This window comes from Chrysochloris asiatica, unplaced genomic scaffold, assembly GCF_000296735.1.
Source record: "Chrysochloris asiatica unplaced genomic scaffold, ChrAsi1.0 scaffold00040, whole genome shotgun sequence".
Lineage (NCBI taxonomy): Eukaryota > Metazoa > Chordata > Mammalia > Afrosoricida > Chrysochloridae > Chrysochloris > Chrysochloris asiatica.
Window position 1 is genome coordinate 21,985,744 of NW_006408558.1, and position 20,540 is coordinate 22,006,283.

A 20,540-nucleotide genomic window follows, 5' to 3' on the forward strand; every position below is an offset into this window, starting at 1 on the left:
GTCAGAATTTGAAAGAAAAAAAAAAGTTTACCAGGTGCAATTTACACACATGAGCTAGTCAGGTCAAGCAGCATGCTTTTTTATTTGTTTCAATTATATATACACACAGGATGTATATATACACACACATAAGTATGCAACAAAACAATCCACAACAGCTACAAGACATGCATAACATGGGCAACAGTGAAACAGAAAAGCCGTACCATGCTACAGATTGCAAACAACACACGTTCATTCACAACACACACGTGTACATCTTCACTGTCAAGGAATAAAGGAGAGTAATGCCACTGGAGGTGTGGGCAGGAAGCAACATGAGCCATACAAAATAAACAAGTTGATATTATGAAGCACCAATACATCTTCATCTACAAGCTCAGTAATTCAGAACACACTGCCCTCTCCAAATCTACTGTACAGCCTGATCTAATCTGAGAGTTAAAGGAAAACAGACAAGAGGCCAGAGTTCTTTTTCACGCCAGAAAGTCAAGGACCATTCCTGAGCCTGAAAACGAGACTAGAAGGATTCTGATCTACCCACAGGATGGTCCTTCCCATGTATGGTAGAGAGGGTGCTGAAAAGCATGGCCTGATTTAAAATTTCCCGCACCAGCCACCTACTTTCGGTTTTATTGCAAATTGGACTGTGCAAATTGTTTCTTTGGTTAAGATAGAGTTAAAGTCAGAAATCTTGATGTAGCTATCCATTTACCACATTGTTTCCCAACCTTCCAAACTAGCAAGTTTTGACAGGGAAAAAGACCCAAACCCCTATCCTACAGGTGGGTGTTATCTTTCTTGTATGCTGTATATTTGGAGTCTGGAACAACGTAGGTCTTAAATAGCTCCAAATGGATGAATCAAAGACTCAGGTTGATACAAGGCTGCTATGCCTTGAGCATAAATGAGTAACTGGAAAGATGTGAGAGAGAAATTCCTTTGCGATTACCTTTATTCAACCTCTGTTTTTCTTGTGAGAAGCTGAGTAATCATCATCATGGACAAAAGCATAGTTATTCAACACAGTTGAAAATAAAAGAGAATTTATTATCTTCCTGCAATAAAATTCCATGGCTACAAAAATGTCTCCAAGTACCAAATAAAGTCCCTTTATTCAACACCTCACTGAAATTTTATGCAACAGGGTCTGACCTTTAGAATAATGTCATCACATCTGAGTAGTGGAGGAAAGTCTTTGTGGATTAAAGGCAAATAGCTAGTTTGGTGGTACACCCTGTAGCCCTGGGAAAGTATCTGAAATCAGCTGTAGTGCAGTAAATGGGCTTCACAGCCATCATAACGTGGGTAAAATCCAAAGGAAGCCAAGCATTTTAAGAAAAAAGATCTGAGCCCTAAAGTTTAAAGCATTACAGACGGCTGCTGCTGCATCCCTCAAGTCAATTCCGTTCAGGGACCCTGTAATGGGGTTTCTGAGGCTGAAAATCTTCACAGGGAGTTAGTAGCCCAACAAGTAACCCACTACCCTACCAGGGCTCCTTACTGTATGTTTGAGGGCGCTTCCAAAATCGTGGAAAAATTCCATTATCTTTTCATTCCACTCTTCCAAAACTTCCTGAAGCACTGTCGTATGTTGTTAAGTGCCATCGAGTCCGTTCTGACTCATAGCAATCCTGTATATGGTTTCCAAGGAGCAGCTGGTGGGTTTGAATTGCCGACAGTGCTTATCCTACAATGCCACACTAAGCCTCCTCATATGTATAAGGCTACATTTAAATCAGAAATACCCCATAATCTGAACTCTAATTATTGCGGAACTTACTGGCCACTGTTTCTATCAGGCAGCATTCAATGGAGTAAATTTGGGTAGAGTTTGGGAACCCCTCCCTCCAAATAGGTAAAGAATTCTGAGGTGAGCAGAATGGATTTCATCCCACAGGGAAGGGTCCAGTTGTATACTTTAAATAGAGGCAGGTTTTAGATGACTGAGATCTCTCATCTTACATAGTCAACAAAATGAGTTAGTGACTGTGTAGCAAACATTTAGGCAGGGCCTGCCACGTGCCAGACACTGAGAAACTGAGTTGAAACCAACGGCAACACAGAAAAAAGTCCTTTGCCTTTGTGGAACTTACCACAGAGGGAAAAAAAATTTACTACATAAATAACGATGATGGTGATGAAATAAAAAACCCTAAACTGGAAACCTAGATTCCTAATCAAAGAATGCCCACATGTCGGAAAGAAAAAGCAGATCCTTTACTAAATGTCTGAGAGACTTCAAACGTTTTATTAAAGACTGTTTAGTATGACATGTTGCTGTTTCGTGCCGCTCAGTCAGTTTGGACACATAAGGACCCTGTAGTTTCCAAGGTTTTAAATCAGGGGTGGGGAACATCAGGCCTGCGGGCTGTATAAGGCCCTTAAAATCATTTAGTCTGGACCTGCCAAAGCAACCTCAGTTCCAGCCATCACATTGGTGGTGGTGGCTATGTGCCGTGGAGTCTGTTCAACTCATAGCGACCCTGTATAGGGTTTCCGAGGCTGTTCATCTTTAAGAGAGCAGAAAGCCTCATCTTTCTTCTGCAGAGCACCTGGTAGATTCAAACTGTTGAATTTGTGATTAGCAGCTCAGATTGTAATCCACTACGGTACCAGAGCTCCTTAGCCATCACATTAGGGATGAGTTAATTAAATAAATGCCTGACCAACTACAGCAGGTTAAGTTGATAATTTTGTATGGCCTGCAAAAGATCTTATAAATATCCAAATGGTCATTAGCAGAAAAAAGGCTTCCCACCCCTGCTATAAATCGTCGAGAGGGCAGAAAGCTTCACCTTTCTCCTGTGGAACAGCTGACGGGCTGCAACTAGGGACCCTGGGATTCACGGTCCAAGGCTTATTGTATGGAGCCCCCATGTTCCCCTTAGTATGACATATATACCACATATACTAAAATAACTTTAATCATGTTTTCTAATTATAATGTTGTAACCGTATCTGAGATGATTGTGTTTTCAGGGTTGAGGGAGGGTCGGAGAGCAGCTCCAACAGCAAACAGCATGTTTTGGCTCCTCTGTGATTGGGAGCTGCAGGTGCCAACTTTCATGCTTGTCAGCAGGGCTTTCCAACGTGGAGCAAAGTAAGTTAGCATCCTCACGAATGCTTTCATTTTAATGGTCTTGCTTAGAATCTCAGCAATGAAAAGTCCTTTCTCTGGTTAGCTGAAACCCTAACAAACTTGGACAGAGCTGACTTATATAGCAAGACATTGGAAAAACTTGGAGAGGGATTATAAATGTATGAAAATACTAAGTAGCGCAAAACCCAGAATCAAATTCCCATAAACAAACACTCTGCCAATTAGCCTGGTAACATGGTAGAGAGCTCCAGGGAGTTTGGGGGTTGTTGTTAAAACAATGTACACTGTAAGACTGCCTCACGAAATAACTCCGGATTATTTTACATCGCAGGAAATGTCTGTCTTTTTTCAAAAAAGTTTTCCCTTTACAGCGCACTCCAAGAGACTTTCAATATCACCCAAAACAAATCTCATTAAAAATATTTTCCAAATTAGTTGTATGTTATAGCGGGACTTAATGTGTCTATTCATTTCAAGAGTCCTAATCACGGGTAAGTCTGGCGTTATTCTACTTACTACCAAGCAAAGTTTATATACATCTAGTGCCCACTATCAGGAGCTCTGGTAGCATAGTGATTACGAATCGGGCTGCTAACCTCAAGGTCGGCAGTTTGAAACTACCAGCTGGTTCCGCGGGAGAAAGATGAGGCTTTCTGGCTCCTGTAAAGATTTATAGCCTCGGAAACCCTGTGCAGGGTCACTATGAGACAGAACCGACTCCACGGCACTTAACAACAATAGTACCCACTATACATTTGACCCACCCACCACTGTAGGGTCCATTCTGATCACAGAGAACCTGTAAGACAGAGGAGAACTGCCCTACAAGGTTTTGGAGCTATAAATCTTTATGGGAATTGACTGCCACATTCTTCTCCTGTGGAGTAACCAATGGGTTTGAACCACCAACCTTTTGGTTATCAGCTGAGCACTTAACTACCAGGGTTCCTTTAAACACTTGATGTTGTTGTTTAAGGGTCAATGAGTCGGTTCCAACTCATAGCAGCCTTATGAACAACAGAACAAAGCAATGTTCAGTTCTGTGCCAGCCTCACAACAGAATCATTAAAAAATGAACCAATTCAGGGTAAAAGGTGAATAAAAATGTTCATAAACACAGAATAACTGAGCATGTTCCCAAATGTATCTAAGCTCTATGCCTATCCAGTTCTTCAGAAACTGAATATCATAAAAGTCTCCACTTAGGTATACTACACCTGATCTAAAATAAGGGATTAAGTTGGCAAACTGTTTTAAATTTCTAGACCACTCCACATCCAAAACTTCCTATTAAAAGATGCAAAATGCTTTTTATCACATTGACTAAGTGTGTGACTTAGATAGGTGGGTTAATCTCATCTCAAAAATGGGAATACTATGCCCAAATCACAATAAAAAGTTTAAAGAATTAAAAAAAATGAGACTAAAACAGCTAATTTTAGGACTATGTTGTTGTTAAGTGTTGTCGAGTCAATTCTGACTCACAGTGACCCTGTATAGGGTTTCTAAGGAGCGGCTGGTGGGTCTGAACCACCGACCTTGCAGTCCAGTGCTTATCCTACAGTGCTACATCAGCACTCTAACCTTAGGACTATGGTGGTGTGCCATGGAGTTGATTCCAACTCTTAGCAGCCCTGCACAGGGTTTTCAAGGCTATAAATCTTTACGGAAGCAGAAAGCCTCATCTTTCTCTTGCAGAGGAGCTGATAGTTTCAAACTGCTGCCACTGAGGTCAGCAGCCCAACCTGTAACTACAATGCTACCAGAGCTCCTTGTTAAGACTATAGTGAGGACTTTGAAAAGTTAATAAATGTAACATGCTTAGCAAAGTATCTGACTCTTAATAAATGCTCAATAAATGTCCCCAAGCAGCACATTTTCGAAAAGTCTCTCCTGATACAAATGGAGATGCCAAACCATGTGCCTTTTTGTGGGGGAGAGAAGAAAAGCATGTTATCAACTCATAATCAACTTCATCTCCTATACAACACAGGAAATCCTCATTCAGAGCTTTAGTCACTTTCCCTCCCACCACTCCTAAACTAAGGAAAGTATAAAGAAACTTCTATTTCAAAACTGTGAGCGCTGGAACATCTAAATTGGTACAAACGAAATGCCTATGCCATTTATAGAACTGTGTTAGAGTCTATAAGGACAAAGATGACAAACACTGTACTACCTCTAACAAGCTCTAAAGCGATGCTGAAAGATAAAGAGCTCTTCCTGAACAAAATGCTTCAGCAAATTATCTTTGCCACCATCATGGTCAATGGGTAACTTGAATGACTGAAGAACCTAACACAAAAATAGCCTTTGGCACAGTCTTTTACAGTCCCTTTCAAACTCAGAGCTACTAGTAGTTCATGGGCTCTCGCTCTCTCTGACTCAGAAATTCCTGAGCTCAGGAGTCTGCAGTACAAGTTTCCCAGTTGATGCTAAACACAGTTTTACCACAAGTTGGGCGGTTCAAACCCAGCAGCCGTTCCTCAGAAACCCTGTACAGGGTCGCTATGAGTCAGAATGGACTCAAGGGCACTTAACAACAACATGTTTCAGAAGGATGGAGCAGTCAGAGCTGTATTTCAGAACTCTAAAACCAGTTTCCTTTTGAGTCATTTCCAACTCATAGCAAAAAAAAATCCCACTGGGAATGAGGCAGACCCTCACCCACCATAGATCGTCTTGTCCAGGAACACAACTTACAAGGAGGAGTGTGTGAAGCACTGGCCATCTTTTGTGGAAGGTGAACCACAAGGTCGGTGGTTCAAACCCACAGACATTCCTGGGAAACCCTATATAGGATCACTAAGAGTTGGAACTGACTCAATGGAACATAACAACGAAACTACTTCTATATAATTAAGTTAAAAGCAACTCTAAATTTTGATTGGAATAATTTCTCTTTTCTCTGGATGAAGTGAGCACCTATGTGGTCAAACTACTAGTTAAGTGCTCTACTATTAGCCAAGGGTTGGTGGTTTGAACCCACTCAGAAGTACTTGGAAGAAAGGTCTGGCTGTCTGCTTCCAAAAGATCACAGCCAAGAACCCACAGAGCTGTTCTGCAGGTATACACAAGGTCACAAGAGACTTGATGGAACCCCCACAGAGCTGTTCTGCCTGAGTACTGGGGTCACAAGAGACCTGACGGTAACCAATGGCAATCAAACAGCTAGAGGATTTTATCTTTCAGAGGAAGGGGAGGGGTTAAAATGGCAAGATGAAAACCTACCTTCTGAGGGGACATGTACATACCAAGCACATACATTTGAATTTTAAGACACTTTCATACACTGTTTACACTATCCTTACTTTGATCCTTTTAAAAACCTAAGCTGTCTCTTGGGCAAAGGATTTCGAATTTATTGGTTCAGGCATTAAAAAAGGACTGAAAATAAAAGCTAAGAAATCAGGCAGCATATAATGAATGCGATATGCTGTATCACAAAGTTCCTAAAAAGAGTGACTGGCAGTAAGAAGGCTGTTACAGCTGTGTCTTGGCTGCTTCCTGGCCTCACTTAGTAAATCCATGAAATGCTATACATACCAGTGAAGAAAGGTGCCAGCCTGCAGTCATCACCCAGTGACTTTTTCACATACATACTCTAGAGTCAGACAAGGGAGGCTTGAAACATTCAGGCATAGGTCTTCCTACACTTGAATTTTCTCATGTTCACAAAACAAGAAGAAAAGACAAATTATCGTGCAAAACAGTATCAGCGACTTTTCAGCCACAGCATCAAAATAGGAAGTTAGCCAACAGTCACTTTGCAGCCAAGCTAGATTCCTAAACAAACAAAACTCTCTTTTTGAACAAAGAATAATATTTTACTTTTGTTGCAAAAAAGGCTGTAACTGGCAAAATTTCTTTTCTCAATGCTTGCCTCAAAGTGCAGTGTTGTAACTTCCTGTTCCTGATGCCTACCTACTGCACACGTCAAAGTGAATGTAAACGTTCCTCAGGGCACATACGCTTCCATCTCTGCACGGGATGTGTCCTCTTTTCAATCTTAACTTTCACCTTCCATTGTTTTCTACAGAAAATCCGTATTGACCACCCTCCATTCTTATCTGAGGTTTTAAAAGTAGAAACCAAATCTAAGTACGATTTTGTGTCTTGATGGAAGAAACACGGCCCCAGGTAATAGTTAAGGTACTATGAGTGAAGAGGTAACCTCTATTCCTTCTGCTCTCCTGGTTTTAATATTAGCCTCAAAATATCATCTCTAAAATACAAATATTTAAACCCTAGACTGTAAACACTAAGTAAGCCAGAAGGACTTCACTTTATGACACAGTGGCTATCTGCATGGACTTTGGAGTCCCAGGTCTGTCTCCTGCTGTGTGGCCTTGAACAAGGTATTTGACCATGCTGAACCCTGGCTTTCCTCAACTGTTCCAAGAGCTAGTCTCTCTCCTCTACAGAGCTGGCTGCGAATATGAAGTGAGCTATTGCATGTAAGTCACTGAGCACAGAAAAAGCTCAAGAAAAGTAGTAGCCACCTGCCATATCTCTATGTCACCTGCTACATCTTTATGCACCTTAGAGTTCAGGAAAATGTTCATTAAATCCATTTGCCTATTTTGAAACTCTCAGGGATAGAAGGCTGAACTTGAACTCTGCTCCATGGAAGAAGATATCAATATACAAAGAACTGCAAAGGATTTACTCAGGAGCACACAACTCATTTAAAAGAAATTATTGTCCTATTGATATCCTAATCACAAACCTATTCATTAGTTATCAAAAATCAAATTGTCCTCATTTATATAGCAGTATAGTTATGGTGTTGGAGGAGAATATTGAAAGTGCCATAAGCTGCCAAAAGAACCAACAGATCTATGTTGGAACAAGTGCAGCCAGAGTGCTCCTTGGAGGCCAAGATGGCCAAACTTTGTCTCTCATACTTTGGACATATTGTCAGGAAGGACCAGTCGCTGGAGAAGGATATCATGTTTGGTTAAGGTTGAGGGTCAGAGAAGAAGAGTTAGACCCCAGCAAGATGGATTGGCCAGGTGGCAGCCATCGATGGGCTCAAGCGTGGCAACAGTAGTGAGGTTGGCCCACGATCGGACAGTATTTCGGTCTGCTGTGCATAGGGTCGCTATGGGTCGGTGCCGACTGGATAGCACCTAACAACAATGGAGCCTCTGGGTGGTACCGTTGTGGGCTCAGCTACCAACTTAATCACTGGTTGTTCCACCCAGAGGTTATCTCCGAAAAGGGCCGAGCGATTTACTTTCAGAGAATACAGCAAATGAAATTCCTATGGATTGCAGTTTAACTCTGCAGCACATCTGACACAGTGATGAGTCCAATCAACTCAATGGCAAGCTTGTTTTTTTGCTTTTTTTCCTTCAAAGTAATACATAATAAATATCGCAAAATTCTGTAAAAATTAACTGACCTTGTCTTGGTCCAAACTGATGACATTTTTGGGTGTATGCATGTCCCTGAAGTCCAAAATTGATGCATATATATGTCAAGATTAAAATACATCTAAAAGTGCCCTAGGTATTGTTACACATTTTGTAACATGTTTTAGTTATGTAAAAAGAAGGCAGGTTGCCTACAGGCTAACTGGCATAGGTAAAGGGATGTGGAAGCCAGAGGAGACCCCTGGGTTAGTGACTGAGGTGAACTCAAGGTGCCTGCTGGCAGTATCAGGTCCTTTTAACGAGCTGGCTTAGGTCAGACTGGCCCAAGACTGCCTACACCCAGGGGGGTTCCATCCAGTTGACAAAGTATACCAAGAACTTCTTCTCTTATTAAGGCGGTTCCAATTCAAAGTGACCCTGTATAACGTCTCTGAGGAGCAGCTGGTGGGTTTGAACCGCCAGCCATGCGGTTAGCAGTCCAATGCTTACACCTACAGTGCCACACCAGGACTCCCTATGTGGTGGTTGTGTGCCACTGAGTCAGTTATGACTCACAGCGACCCTGGAGCTGTAAATCTTTATAGGAGCCTAGTCTCATCTTTACCTGTGGCGCAGCCTGGTAGATCTGAACTGCTGACCTTGCAGTTAGCAGCCCGGCTCATAATCCAGTATGCTACCAAGGCACCTTTGGTTATTTGTCGTTCAGTGCCGTCGAGTCAGTTCCAACCCCTAGCAACCCTGTATAAGGTTTCCAAGGAGCAGCTGGTGAGCCAAAACCGCTGACCAACTTGGCAGTCCAGCACACAGTAGCCACCAGCACCCCACCAGGACTTCTTCAATGTTTGCCAGGGTGTGCCCTCAAACAACCCAACAGGCCGGTTTCTGGACCTGCCAAGGAAGCAGAGCACCAATAGGCCTACTTCCCATTCGGTGTGAATTTTTGTTTTGTTTTTTCGTTGGGTGGAGAGGGGGGAATGTTACCAATAGAGGCTAGGCTGCAGTATCTATACAGATACGGCATTTTCAACTGCCTCTCCTGAATATGCATCTATTAAAGCAACCTTCATAAACAAAAAGGGTTTTGTATATTTTAAAAACTCTAATATGTTCCCACTGTGAAAATGAAGCCTAGGTAATAAACACTGGTTGTTCCTTTTTAAAAACAAAAACAAAATAGCTTTAAATTAGAAAAATCCTACTTATCTCCATTTTGCCTAAGTGTACTTAGGATTTTTCCTACCAAGGATTACAGTATTTTAAGCCAGGGCAATTACAGTTTCAAGATTTCATTTAGGTTATATACATGTTATAAGTGTATTATTACCCTACTTAGGTGTGAAAAAAAATGACTTCAAGTTTTAACTACAAATAACGTTTTAAAAGATCTAAATTACTTAGAGGAATTATCACCATTTGTTTTATTTATACTATGCATTTTTTGTGCCATTATTATCTTCCACAGATGAGTAACTATAATACTTATTTGCGTAAATTATTAAATATCTCATTAAAAAAAATCATAAAAATAGATCTCTAGTCAAATTAAGATGTCAAAACTAGAGCCCCTTTATATGTTAGAATTATTTTCTGACATTCACGAAGTATTTTTCTTCTAATGTGAACAACCTGATTTCAAAAGTAATGATCCGACCACAGGATAGCCAAATTCATACTGAGGCATAATCTAAAGGGGCTGGGGGAGCCATTCAATGTTATCAGTCTGGATGAAAAACAACAGATTGTCTATCATAGGTCCTAACAGACAGATTAAGCGCAGCAAAAAATTTATACTTATGTTATCCCTATTATATTTTTATCTTTGTCAGGCTAACATCTTCTAACACACCAGCATGCAGACATTGCATCTGCAGCTGGGACAACAAACTGCAGGGGACTTGTTAAAGCTAGCTAGTTATTTCAATTACTACTCTTTGTTTGTTTTTTTTTTAAAATGTTTTCCATTAACCTGCAGTTGGGGACCAGTACAGCAGCGCTTTATCATTCGTGCCAACCAACAAAGCACACAGCTCTCTTGGCAGTGTACCCCAGAAATGCAGAGCTATCACACTCCGAATTCCCTTTAGCACAGGCTGGCAGATCTAAAAAATTAAAACAAAGCCACAACTTAATCTGTAGGACAGTCAGTTTTTCTTGCCAAAAAACCAACGGACTCATTCAACGTTTCTAGGCAATTTGGAACTAGCCCACCTCTTGTGACAAATCTCAGAGGAGTTCATACTAAAGGACTCAGCTAGCTATGTTAGTAGTTTAGCAATTCGGTTAAAAGCACACTTTTAGACCGCTTTTCCAAATCCATTCTCTCTCCAACACAATATCATGACTGCAAATCAAGATGTTAGATGCATTCTATGGCTAGTGTGTGCTCTGTGGTACAATTCTATCCGCTCCAATTTTTGCATGTGAATTTTTAAAAAATATTCAAAACGTTATCTAACATTTACGGCACATCCGGGGTCCAGCCAACCCGGTTCTATACTCTACGAACTTTTACAGGACAGCCACAGGAAATTGTGAAACACAATGGACGGGTACGTAAGTCATTTTATTTTAAGGGACTGGGGGGGGGGGTGGCAATAGAAAATGTATGCCTCATATTCCTAGTTACAGCCTCTTTCTCAACATTTTTCTTTAATTAATGCACAAAAAAATGACAGACTTGCCTTGTGAGGTCGAAAATAGAGATACAGGCTGAGAGGAAGAGGAAGAAACAAAGGAATCTGAAAGAAAATATACAGCATGAGAATTTGACAAGCTCATACAGGAATTTTTAACTTTACCTTTTTTGTTTTGGGCCAACCACCATTGCATTGTGCTTGTTATATTAGCAAGGGAGGAAAACCACATATCTTTATTTCCAATTACTGTTTTCACTCACCTGGCAGCAGAACAATACTTTACAGTTAAGAACCATTCCTAAAAGTTAATCAATTACAAAACATTTTTTTTGATAAACATGTTCGTCTTCAAGGGAAGAAAGAAGGAGCCCCTAACATTTTAAAACAAAAATAACCTCAAAAACAATGCACCCCCCCTGCTATGCTGTGTAGGGAAGGGAACGTATGTATCTGAATAATTAAGACTGGAGTTTAACCATTCTGAAGTTAACCACTCGTGTGAGCACTTACAAATACAAGGTTAATACGTAAATATGCCAGTTAATCCTGAACATTAAATATATCACAGTCCACTGGAAAAACAGGACTACACGAGAAACCTCCATCTTCTACAATTGCATGCCACTACATATTAATATTTTACATGTACATGTCTCCCCACCACCCAGGCACATACTCTCACCCAGTAGCTACACTCCTAAGAATTCATTCTACAGATGTATTCTTTGCATACCTGGACAAAGACATGTGTATGAGGATATGCTATTAGCAGTAGTTATAAATGCTAGAACTAGTCTGAACAACTACCAGTAAAAGATCAAAACAACTATCAGTAGAAGAAGACTAAATAAATTGCTACATCCATACAATGAGTTAGTTGCTGCCATCTAAAAGAACCAGGGTTATGTAAGTATCTAAGTTTATATATTAGTGATGCAAGGTGCAGAAGCAACAAGGATCTTTACTAGCAAAAAGGTCTGAATAGGGAGACTTTCTATTTACTACAGTGACTATAAATTACCCTTTCAATAGAAACAGAAAAAAAAAAAACAGTCCTGTGAAAAACACCATCGTCCAAAAGTGTTCCTTAAACTACTGATCTTCAGATTGACTCCCTTTTTCCTTGCAATTAAAAAAGGCTTTCACAAACATTAGAACTACACTTAATTTAAAAAGACCGTACTGAAAGATTGGGTCATAGCTCTATCAGCAGGTTAAAAAAAAACAACATAACAAGGCCGACTTTAGTAGATGCTGTTGTTAGGTGAGTAGGCTCCAACTCACAGCGAGCCTATGGCACAACAGAATGAAACCCTGCTCAGTCCTGGGCCACCCTCACAATTATTATGTTTCAGCCCACTGTTGCTGCCACTGCGTCAATCCATCTCATGAGGGGTCTTCCTCTTTTTCGCTGACGCTTCACTTTATAATGATGTATTCATCAGGCACATTTTGTCCAAAGTATAAGAGACAAAGTCTTGCCAACCTCACTAGTAAAGGACATTTTGGCTGTACTTTTTCCAAGATAGATATGTTTGTTCTGATTTATTTTCCAAGATAGATGTGTTTGTTTCTTCTGGCAGTCCATGGTACTTTCAGTAGTCTTTGCCAATGTCCTAATTCAAATGCATTGATTCTTCTAGTCTTCCTTATTCATTGTTCAACTTTCACACTCATATGAGGTAACTAACTGAAAATACTCTGGCTTGAAGGGTTTGGAATTCCCATTCTTTGCAAAGTTATAGACATAGTTTGTGATGATCCACACAGTTAGATGGTTTTTCAGTCAACTGGTGTTAAGTGCCATCAAGTCTGTACAGGGTTTCTGAGGAGCAAGTGGCTGGTGAATCGGAACTGCCGACCTTGAGGTTCAAACTGCCCTGGGGGTCTAGGGCATTATCCCACAGTGCCACACCAGGAGTACTTAATAGTCAAGAAAGCACAAGTAAACAAGTAAACATCTTTCTGGTATTCTCTGCTTTCAACCAAAATGCAAATGACATCAGCAATGATAGCCCTCATATTCCATGCCCTCTTTTGAATCTGGCTTGAATTTCTGGTCACTCCTTTTTGATGCTGCAACTGGTTTTTTAATTATCTTCATCAAAACTTTTACTTTCACATGATAATGATATTGTTCAATGATTTCTACATTCTGTTGGGCTACCTTTCTTTGCAATGGGCACAAATATGAATCTCTTCCAATCGGATGGCCAGATAGTTGTCATCCAAATTTTTCGGTAAAGATGAGTGAGCACTTCCAACACTGTGCATCCGTTTGTTGAAATATCTCAGTTAGTATTGTCAATTCCTGGACACTTGTTTTTTGTCAATGCCTTCAGTGCAACTTTAAGTTCTTCCCTCAATACCATCGGGTCTTGATTATATGCTATCTCTTGAAATGGTTGCACATCCACCATTCTTTTTGCTATTTCGACTGTATGTTCCTTTTACCTTCTTTTAATGTTTCCTAAGTCATTCAATACTTTGTCCATGGATTCTATGCATGGGCTGAATAGTCAATATTGCAACCTGAGGCTTGATTTTTTTCTTCAGTTCTTTCAGCTTGAGAAATGCTGTTCCCTTTTGGGTTCCTAACTCCAGGTCTTTGCACATTTCATTATAATATTTAACTTTGTCTTTACAAGCTGTCCTTTGAAATGTTCTGTTCAGCTCTTTTACGTCACATTTCTTCCAGTTGTTTTAGCATCTCTATGTTCAAGAGCAAGTTTCAGAGTGTCTTTGCATATCCATTTTGGTCTATTCTTTGTTCCCTAATTTTTTTAAGGACTTACTGCTTTCTTCATGGATTTTTTTGCCTACTGTTATAGTTTTTAATGTATAAAATTTGAGTTCTGTCAGTGATATTATTTATATACGTATCAGTCAATTTCTTAGGTCAGAGTTATGGCTAAGTACATGCCACATAGGTAGTCTTTGATTTTTATAATGTGCTTCTTTAAACCTTGAAGAACTTTTTCTCCCAATTACATAGTAGTCCTTATTATAATAGTGTATTCTAATTCTATCATAACATTTATCACCCTGTGCTTTAATCAACAATTGATCAGCCAGTCTCTCATTAGACTGGCGGTACTGTAAGAACCAGGACTATCATGTTCACTTTATCTTTGTTGTTGTTGCTGTTAAGTGCCATCGAGTCTGTTCTGACCCATAGCAACCCTGTATAGGGTTTCCAAGTGTACATAACACACGTAGATACCAAGTTTGCTTAATGAGTAACATTTCTATTCTAATGGTATGCTATATCCACCCTGTACAGGGTTTCTAAAGCAGAAGCAGAGAGCGGCTGGTAGGCTTGAACTTCCAACCTTGTGCTTCACAGTCCAGTGTTTACCCTACAGAGTCACCGTGCACCCTTCAAAGAGGGTACGTTACCAATAAGTAACAATGTCCAAATATTCTAAACTATCATATAATCTGATTTGAAATTCTCAAATTTAAGCAAAATTAAACCAAGGCTTTGATTTGCCTTAAGCAAAATCATTTTTAAACATCAAAGCGTTGAGATACTTGCTTATAAAATGCCAGACTGACATAAATATGTACTGCAAAACTCAGCATATATTTACTTCATTTTTTAGCTTAACCTTCTAGTAAATCTTTAGCTTCACTGATTTGGGTTGCTATATAAGGAGATCCTCCCTTGTCTGGGTGATTGAAGAGAGTAACTCATCCGTGAGCCTCTCTTAGTTTTCCTTATTGGCAGTAGGGCCTACACCCAGTATTGATGCTGCTTCCTTTGTGTCATTGTTGGTTCTAATCCACCTCTAAGACATCATTCTGCTTTGTAATCGTAGTAAACCATACGATTGTCCAATTCACAATGGTCAGCACTCATCCATTTCAGATCACTAGTGTCTAGGATACTGATAGCCACCACTGAAGACAGATTTTGGTGAAAAACTTAAGGCCTGAATGATATTCTTGATATCATCCATAACTCTTCTGTCCAATGCATCAACTCTATTCTTGAGACAGTGCTAAAATTCAAGCAGGATGATATATTCAATGTCATATTTTGGCTCTAGTGGACTTGTCTTACTTTTCATCAGCTTCAGCTTGAACTCATATATTAGCAATTGATGGTCTATTCCACAGTGGGCCCATGGCCTTGTTTTGCTGGTGATACTGAATTTATTCATAATCTCTTTCATAGACGTAGTCAATTTGACTCCTGTGTATTCCATCTGGTGAGGTTCACATGTATAGCTGCCATTTATGTTGTTGAAAAAAGGTATTTACAAGAATATGTCATTGGTCTTGCAAAATTCTAACATTAGATCTCTAGCATCGTTTCTACCACCAAGTCCATTGTTTTCCAACTACTGATCCCTGCTCTTTGTTTCCAATTTTCAGATTCCAATCACCAGTAATGATCAATGCATCTTGAGTGCATGTTTGATCAATTTAAGACCGAAGAAGTTAGAATTCTTATCATCTTTGGCTTTAGTGGTTAGAGCATAAATTTGCATAATGGTCACATTAAGTGGCCTTTCTTGTGGCTGGATATTATCCTATCACAGGAAGCATTGTACTTCAAGGCATATTTTGAATTAACAACGAATGTGACATCATTCTGCTTTGTCAATCATATAGTAAACCATACGATTGTCCAATTCACAATGGTCAGCACTCATCCATTTCAGATCACTAGTGTCTAGGATACTGATTGCTATACATTCCACTTCAGTTTTGACAACTTTCAATTTTCCTATATTTGTACTTTCCATGTTCTGATTGTTAATGGATGTTGGCAGTGGTTTCTTCTCATTTTGAGTTGTATCTCATCAGCAAATGAAGGTCTAGAGAGCTTGGCTCCATGCATCCACATCAATAAGATCAGCTTTACTTTGAGGAGGCAGCTCCTTCCGCTGTCTTATTTGTAGTGCCATCCAATCTGAGAGATTCGTCTTCCCATAAGTAATCAGCAATGTTCTGCTGCTTTTCAAAAGGTGTTCAGGGACTAACCATTTAGAAGCTGTCTGTCGTCTGTCCTTCTCCCTAGTCTGTCTAGTCCAGAAACTCTGCCCCAAACTGTCTACCATGTCGGCCCCAGCTATTATTTAAAATACCAATGGCAAAGCTTCCAGCATCACAGCCACACACAAGCCACCAATGTATGGAGAAACTGACAAATAAGATTCTCACTGACTTTAGTGGTAACAGACATTGACTACGATCAGAATTTTAAAATACATTGCTGTTTAAAATTATTTTAAAATGAAGCAGCACATTTACTCCCAAAATGAAAACCAATTTTCTTCCCTATATTTAATACAAACAGGTTTATATATCTAATTTTTCTAGATGGCTTCTTTCTGTACACATTTACTTTCAACCTTTAGTTCATGCCAAATGGTAAGTTCAAATCTGAAAATGCCTGAAAAACCAAAATGCCAAAAATTAGAGGAGATTCATACAATGGAATGAGATTGCTAGCTATCTTGCCTTTTCACCTCCACCTAACACCTCCTCCTAAAGGAAAATTTCAACATGCAAAGTTTTATAGATTGCATCTACTCTGATACAGAACACTGATAATCTGTAATAGTGTGAAACAGGATTGCATGAAACTTTCTAAATTACAAAAACACTCCCTATATTTATATGACAGGGAGTTTCGGAACCCAAGAATGGTCTTTCAAATTTTCAAATGCAATTAATCAGGCCCAACATTTTCTTCACTAACTACATCCAAGAAAATGTGTTAGCCCTAAGGATACAGAGATGATAGTCTGAGCCCACAAGTACTTGGAAAGAAATACAAATCAGTAAAACTAGAATGTGTTCTGAAAACGCAGTACAGGCAGTCTCAAGGGTAAACTGGGGGTTTCAGGAAAGATGGTAAGCCTGGTCTTTAAGGCTGTTCATCAGGTGAACAAGACAGGGGAAGGCATGCTAGAGAGAAGGAATCATTGGCCAAATTCCAAATGGCTTTAAATGTCATGTAATAGTACTTAGAATTTGTCTTATGAGGAATTGCTGCAGGTTTTTAGGTGAGGGGCTGACACCATCACGAGTTTTAGAAAGACCTCTGACAGCAAAGTTGAGCGTGGACTGAACTGGAAGGCGATTGCAGATTACTATAGAATCGTGGTAAGGGATGAGGGCTTGAATTCCAACTGTTAGGACAGGCCTAGGTGACAGATTTGACAAGACAGAATGGATAGGACTCGAATCATCTAAGCAGATCCTAGAGACTGCAGAAGATTAGGTGATTAATGATATGCAATACCACCGAGTGAGGAAGACAACACACATACTTTTAATATAAAATAGTTGTCTAAGGCATATTTGGACTTCCGGTGTAGTGCTGTGGACTAATGTGCTGAACTGCAAAGTCAGTATGAACTTCAAGAGCAGCAGTTCAAGCTTACCACAGCTGCTCCTTAGGAAACCTTGTACCGGGTTGTGAAGTGTCGGAACCAATTTGGCGGCACACACACACAACACACAACAGAGTCTTGCCGCTGTGGGTTAATGCGCTAGACTGCAAAGTTGGCTTGAACCAAAAGTTCCATGGGTCAAGCTAATCAACTGCTCCTTGGAACCTATAAAGGGTTCCTGTTGGTCAGAACGGACTCAAAAGCACTTAGTAACAAATGCAGTCCTGGAGTCCTGGCGTGACACGTGGGGTTACTGCACTGGACTGCAAAGTCGGTTTGAAGTGCAAGGGCAGCACTCCTCGGAAACCTTATGGAGGTTCATTATGAGTAGGAATGGACTCAATGGCACTGAAGAACATCAACAGCAGTGGAGTTATAAGCTATAAGATAAAAACTGGACCAAAAGGTCAGTTTGAACTGCAAGGTTGGTGGTTCAAACTCACCAGCTGCTCCTTAGAAACCCTATACAGGGTCGCTATGAATCGGAACTGTCTGGAAGGCACTTAACAACAATGTAATGGTTGGAACTGCAGTTGCCTTGGCAGAGACGGAAGTTCCCCAACACTGATAAAAAAAAAAGGAAGGATAGAAAAAAAAAGAAGATAACATAAAAGAGAAGCAATACTTGCTGGAACAAAGCCCAGGAAGGCTCTAAATCAACAAGTAAAGGTGAACCTATTGAAAACCTAATTCCAAAAATAACCTATCATCTGTGCAAATATATAGTTAGTAAGATTATTTGTTACAGTATGTTTTGCAAAAAAATTTTTTAAATAATTTTTTAAGGAAAAAACTTAAAAGTCTAATAATTACAGAGTTCAGTAACTTTTGGTTTATCAATTCTATTAATTCATTGTATTACAAATGAGAATTTATTGACATTAAACGATGCCTTGGAGGGGATTGCAAGCATGGCAATGAAACGATTTACAATAGGATGAATGTAAAACTAATGTTCTTCCCTGTAAACTATCACATAATTCACAATAGAACATTTAAAAAAAAAAGATGCTTATAGTGTGTTAACTCAAAACTGGTGAAATAATCTGGGCAGAGACAGCACAAATGACGACACAATGCAAAGCATTTATTTTCTCAATGGACTCACTGTACGTGTATAAATTGTTGAATGGGTAGGTTGTGCTCTGTATATTTTCAACATAAATCTTTTTTTCTTTTAAAAGACTACTACAAAAATTTAATTTAAATGTAATCCCATTTTCATAACATACATATATACACATGGAGTCCTGTGTGCCGCGATAGGATAAGCACTGGACACTACATCAAACTCATCAGCTGCTCCTCGGAAACCCTAGACAGGGTTGCTATGAGTTGGAACCCACTCAACAGCAGTTAACAACAATATATGTGTGTATGTGTGTGTGCTAAGGGGCCAAGATTTTCTATAACAGATACACTATCAATTACCATCCAATTGGCTCTAACTCACAGCTACCCTGTACAATGTTTCTGAGGAGTGGCACAATGTTTCTGAGGAGTGGCTAGTGAATTTGAACCACTGACCTTGCAGTTCAATGCTTATCCTACTGTGCCACTCCAGGTATTGACACTGGTATCCCCTAAATAGTTCCAAGGACAGGTAGATTGATATTTCCCCCCAAAACTTTATGCCCTTTATTTCTTCTTCCCAGTGCTGGCTATGACTTTCACTTTATTATTATGAAATAGAAGCAGTGAGACGGCAACCTCTTGCCTCCTCGACTTTATGGGGACAGCAATTTGTATTTTATGATAAAACTTGGTTCTTTTATTTGTAAATCATTTTACATTTACAGGAAGTTGCAGATAGTATGGTGATCTGCTGTATATTCTATACTCAGTTTCCCCTGTAGTCAATGTCGTACATACTCTGGGGTCCATTTGTCATAACAAATTATTATTAATTCAAGGCGCTCTGGTGGCGCAGCAGTTAGCAGCATTCACTTACTAACCCAAAGGTCAGTGGTTCCAATTCACCAGCCACTCCATAGGAGAAAGCTGCTTCCACAAAGACTTAGCCTTGGAAAGCCAGTGGGGTTCCTATGAGTCAGAAACGTTGACAGCAAGGGGTCTGGTGTGTTTAGTTTTTAAACTTCATCCTTATTGTTGTTAATTGTCATCAAGTCAGTTCCGACTCACAGTGACCTGTATAGGGTTTCCAAGGAGCAGCTGCTGAGCTTGAACCACCAATCTTGCGTTCCCCCACATTCACCCACAGCGCCATACCAAGACTCCATTTAGTTTCCCCATAATGGCCTTTATCGATTCCAGGATCTCACTACATTTGATTACCTTATTCCCTAAGCCTTCTCTGCACTGGGAGTTTCTCAGACTTGTTTTTTATGATGTTGACAGTTTTAGGGTGTGCTAGTCAGATATTTTGTAGACTGCTCCCTCTCCCCTCAACTTTGGGTTAGTCTGGTGTTTTCCTCAAGGGTAGACAACTGAAATGAAGAGGTATCCTCATCACTGATGATACAAATTCTGAGCCTCGTTTCTTCCCTACAGTTACTCCCTTACTGTACTCTTTAGAAGGAAGTCCCTACGCACAGGCCACAGTTAAGGAGTGCGAAGCTGAGCACCATGACCTTGAAGCAAGAGAAACTACATAAACCAGCAGGTTAACAACAAACATAATTCAAAGCTAACAAACCAAAAACCAGTTGCCTTCCAGAAGATTCTGACTCAGGGTGACCCATGTATGTCAGAATAGAAAGGTGTTTTCTGTAAGGTTTTCAATGACTGATTTTTCAGAAATAAATTGCCAAACCTTTCTGGCATGAAATATTTGTGGCATACCATTGAAAAAAATGGAATCCTAGTGTAGTGTTGCAGGATAAGTAGTGGACTGCTACAGTAGTGAGGTTGGCCCAGGGTCAGGCAGTGTTTCATTCTGCTGTGCACAGGTGGCTATGGGTCAGTACTGACTCGATGGCACCTAACAATAACAATATTTGGTCAAACATTTAATTTTTCATCCCTAATATGGAGTTCTGGTGTGGTGCTGTGG

The 20,540-nt window shown here is 40.0% G+C and overlaps 1 protein-coding gene across 4 annotated transcripts in view; it reads right to left on the reverse strand.

Annotated features, from left to right (window-relative positions):
- RTN3 (reticulon 3) overlaps positions 1 to 20,540 on the reverse strand; it is an 81,057-nt gene that overhangs the window by 47,380 nt on the left and 13,137 nt on the right. The window contains exon 2 of one of the 4 annotated variants that reach the window (XM_006861008.1): positions 11,163 to 11,219. The exons of the other annotated variants lie outside the window; for them this stretch is intronic. Within the exon in view, the coding sequence (XP_006861070.1) occupies positions 11,163 to 11,219 (57 nt within the window). The remainder of the gene's footprint in view (positions 1 to 11,162; positions 11,220 to 20,540) is intronic. 4 annotated transcript variants of the gene reach the window in all.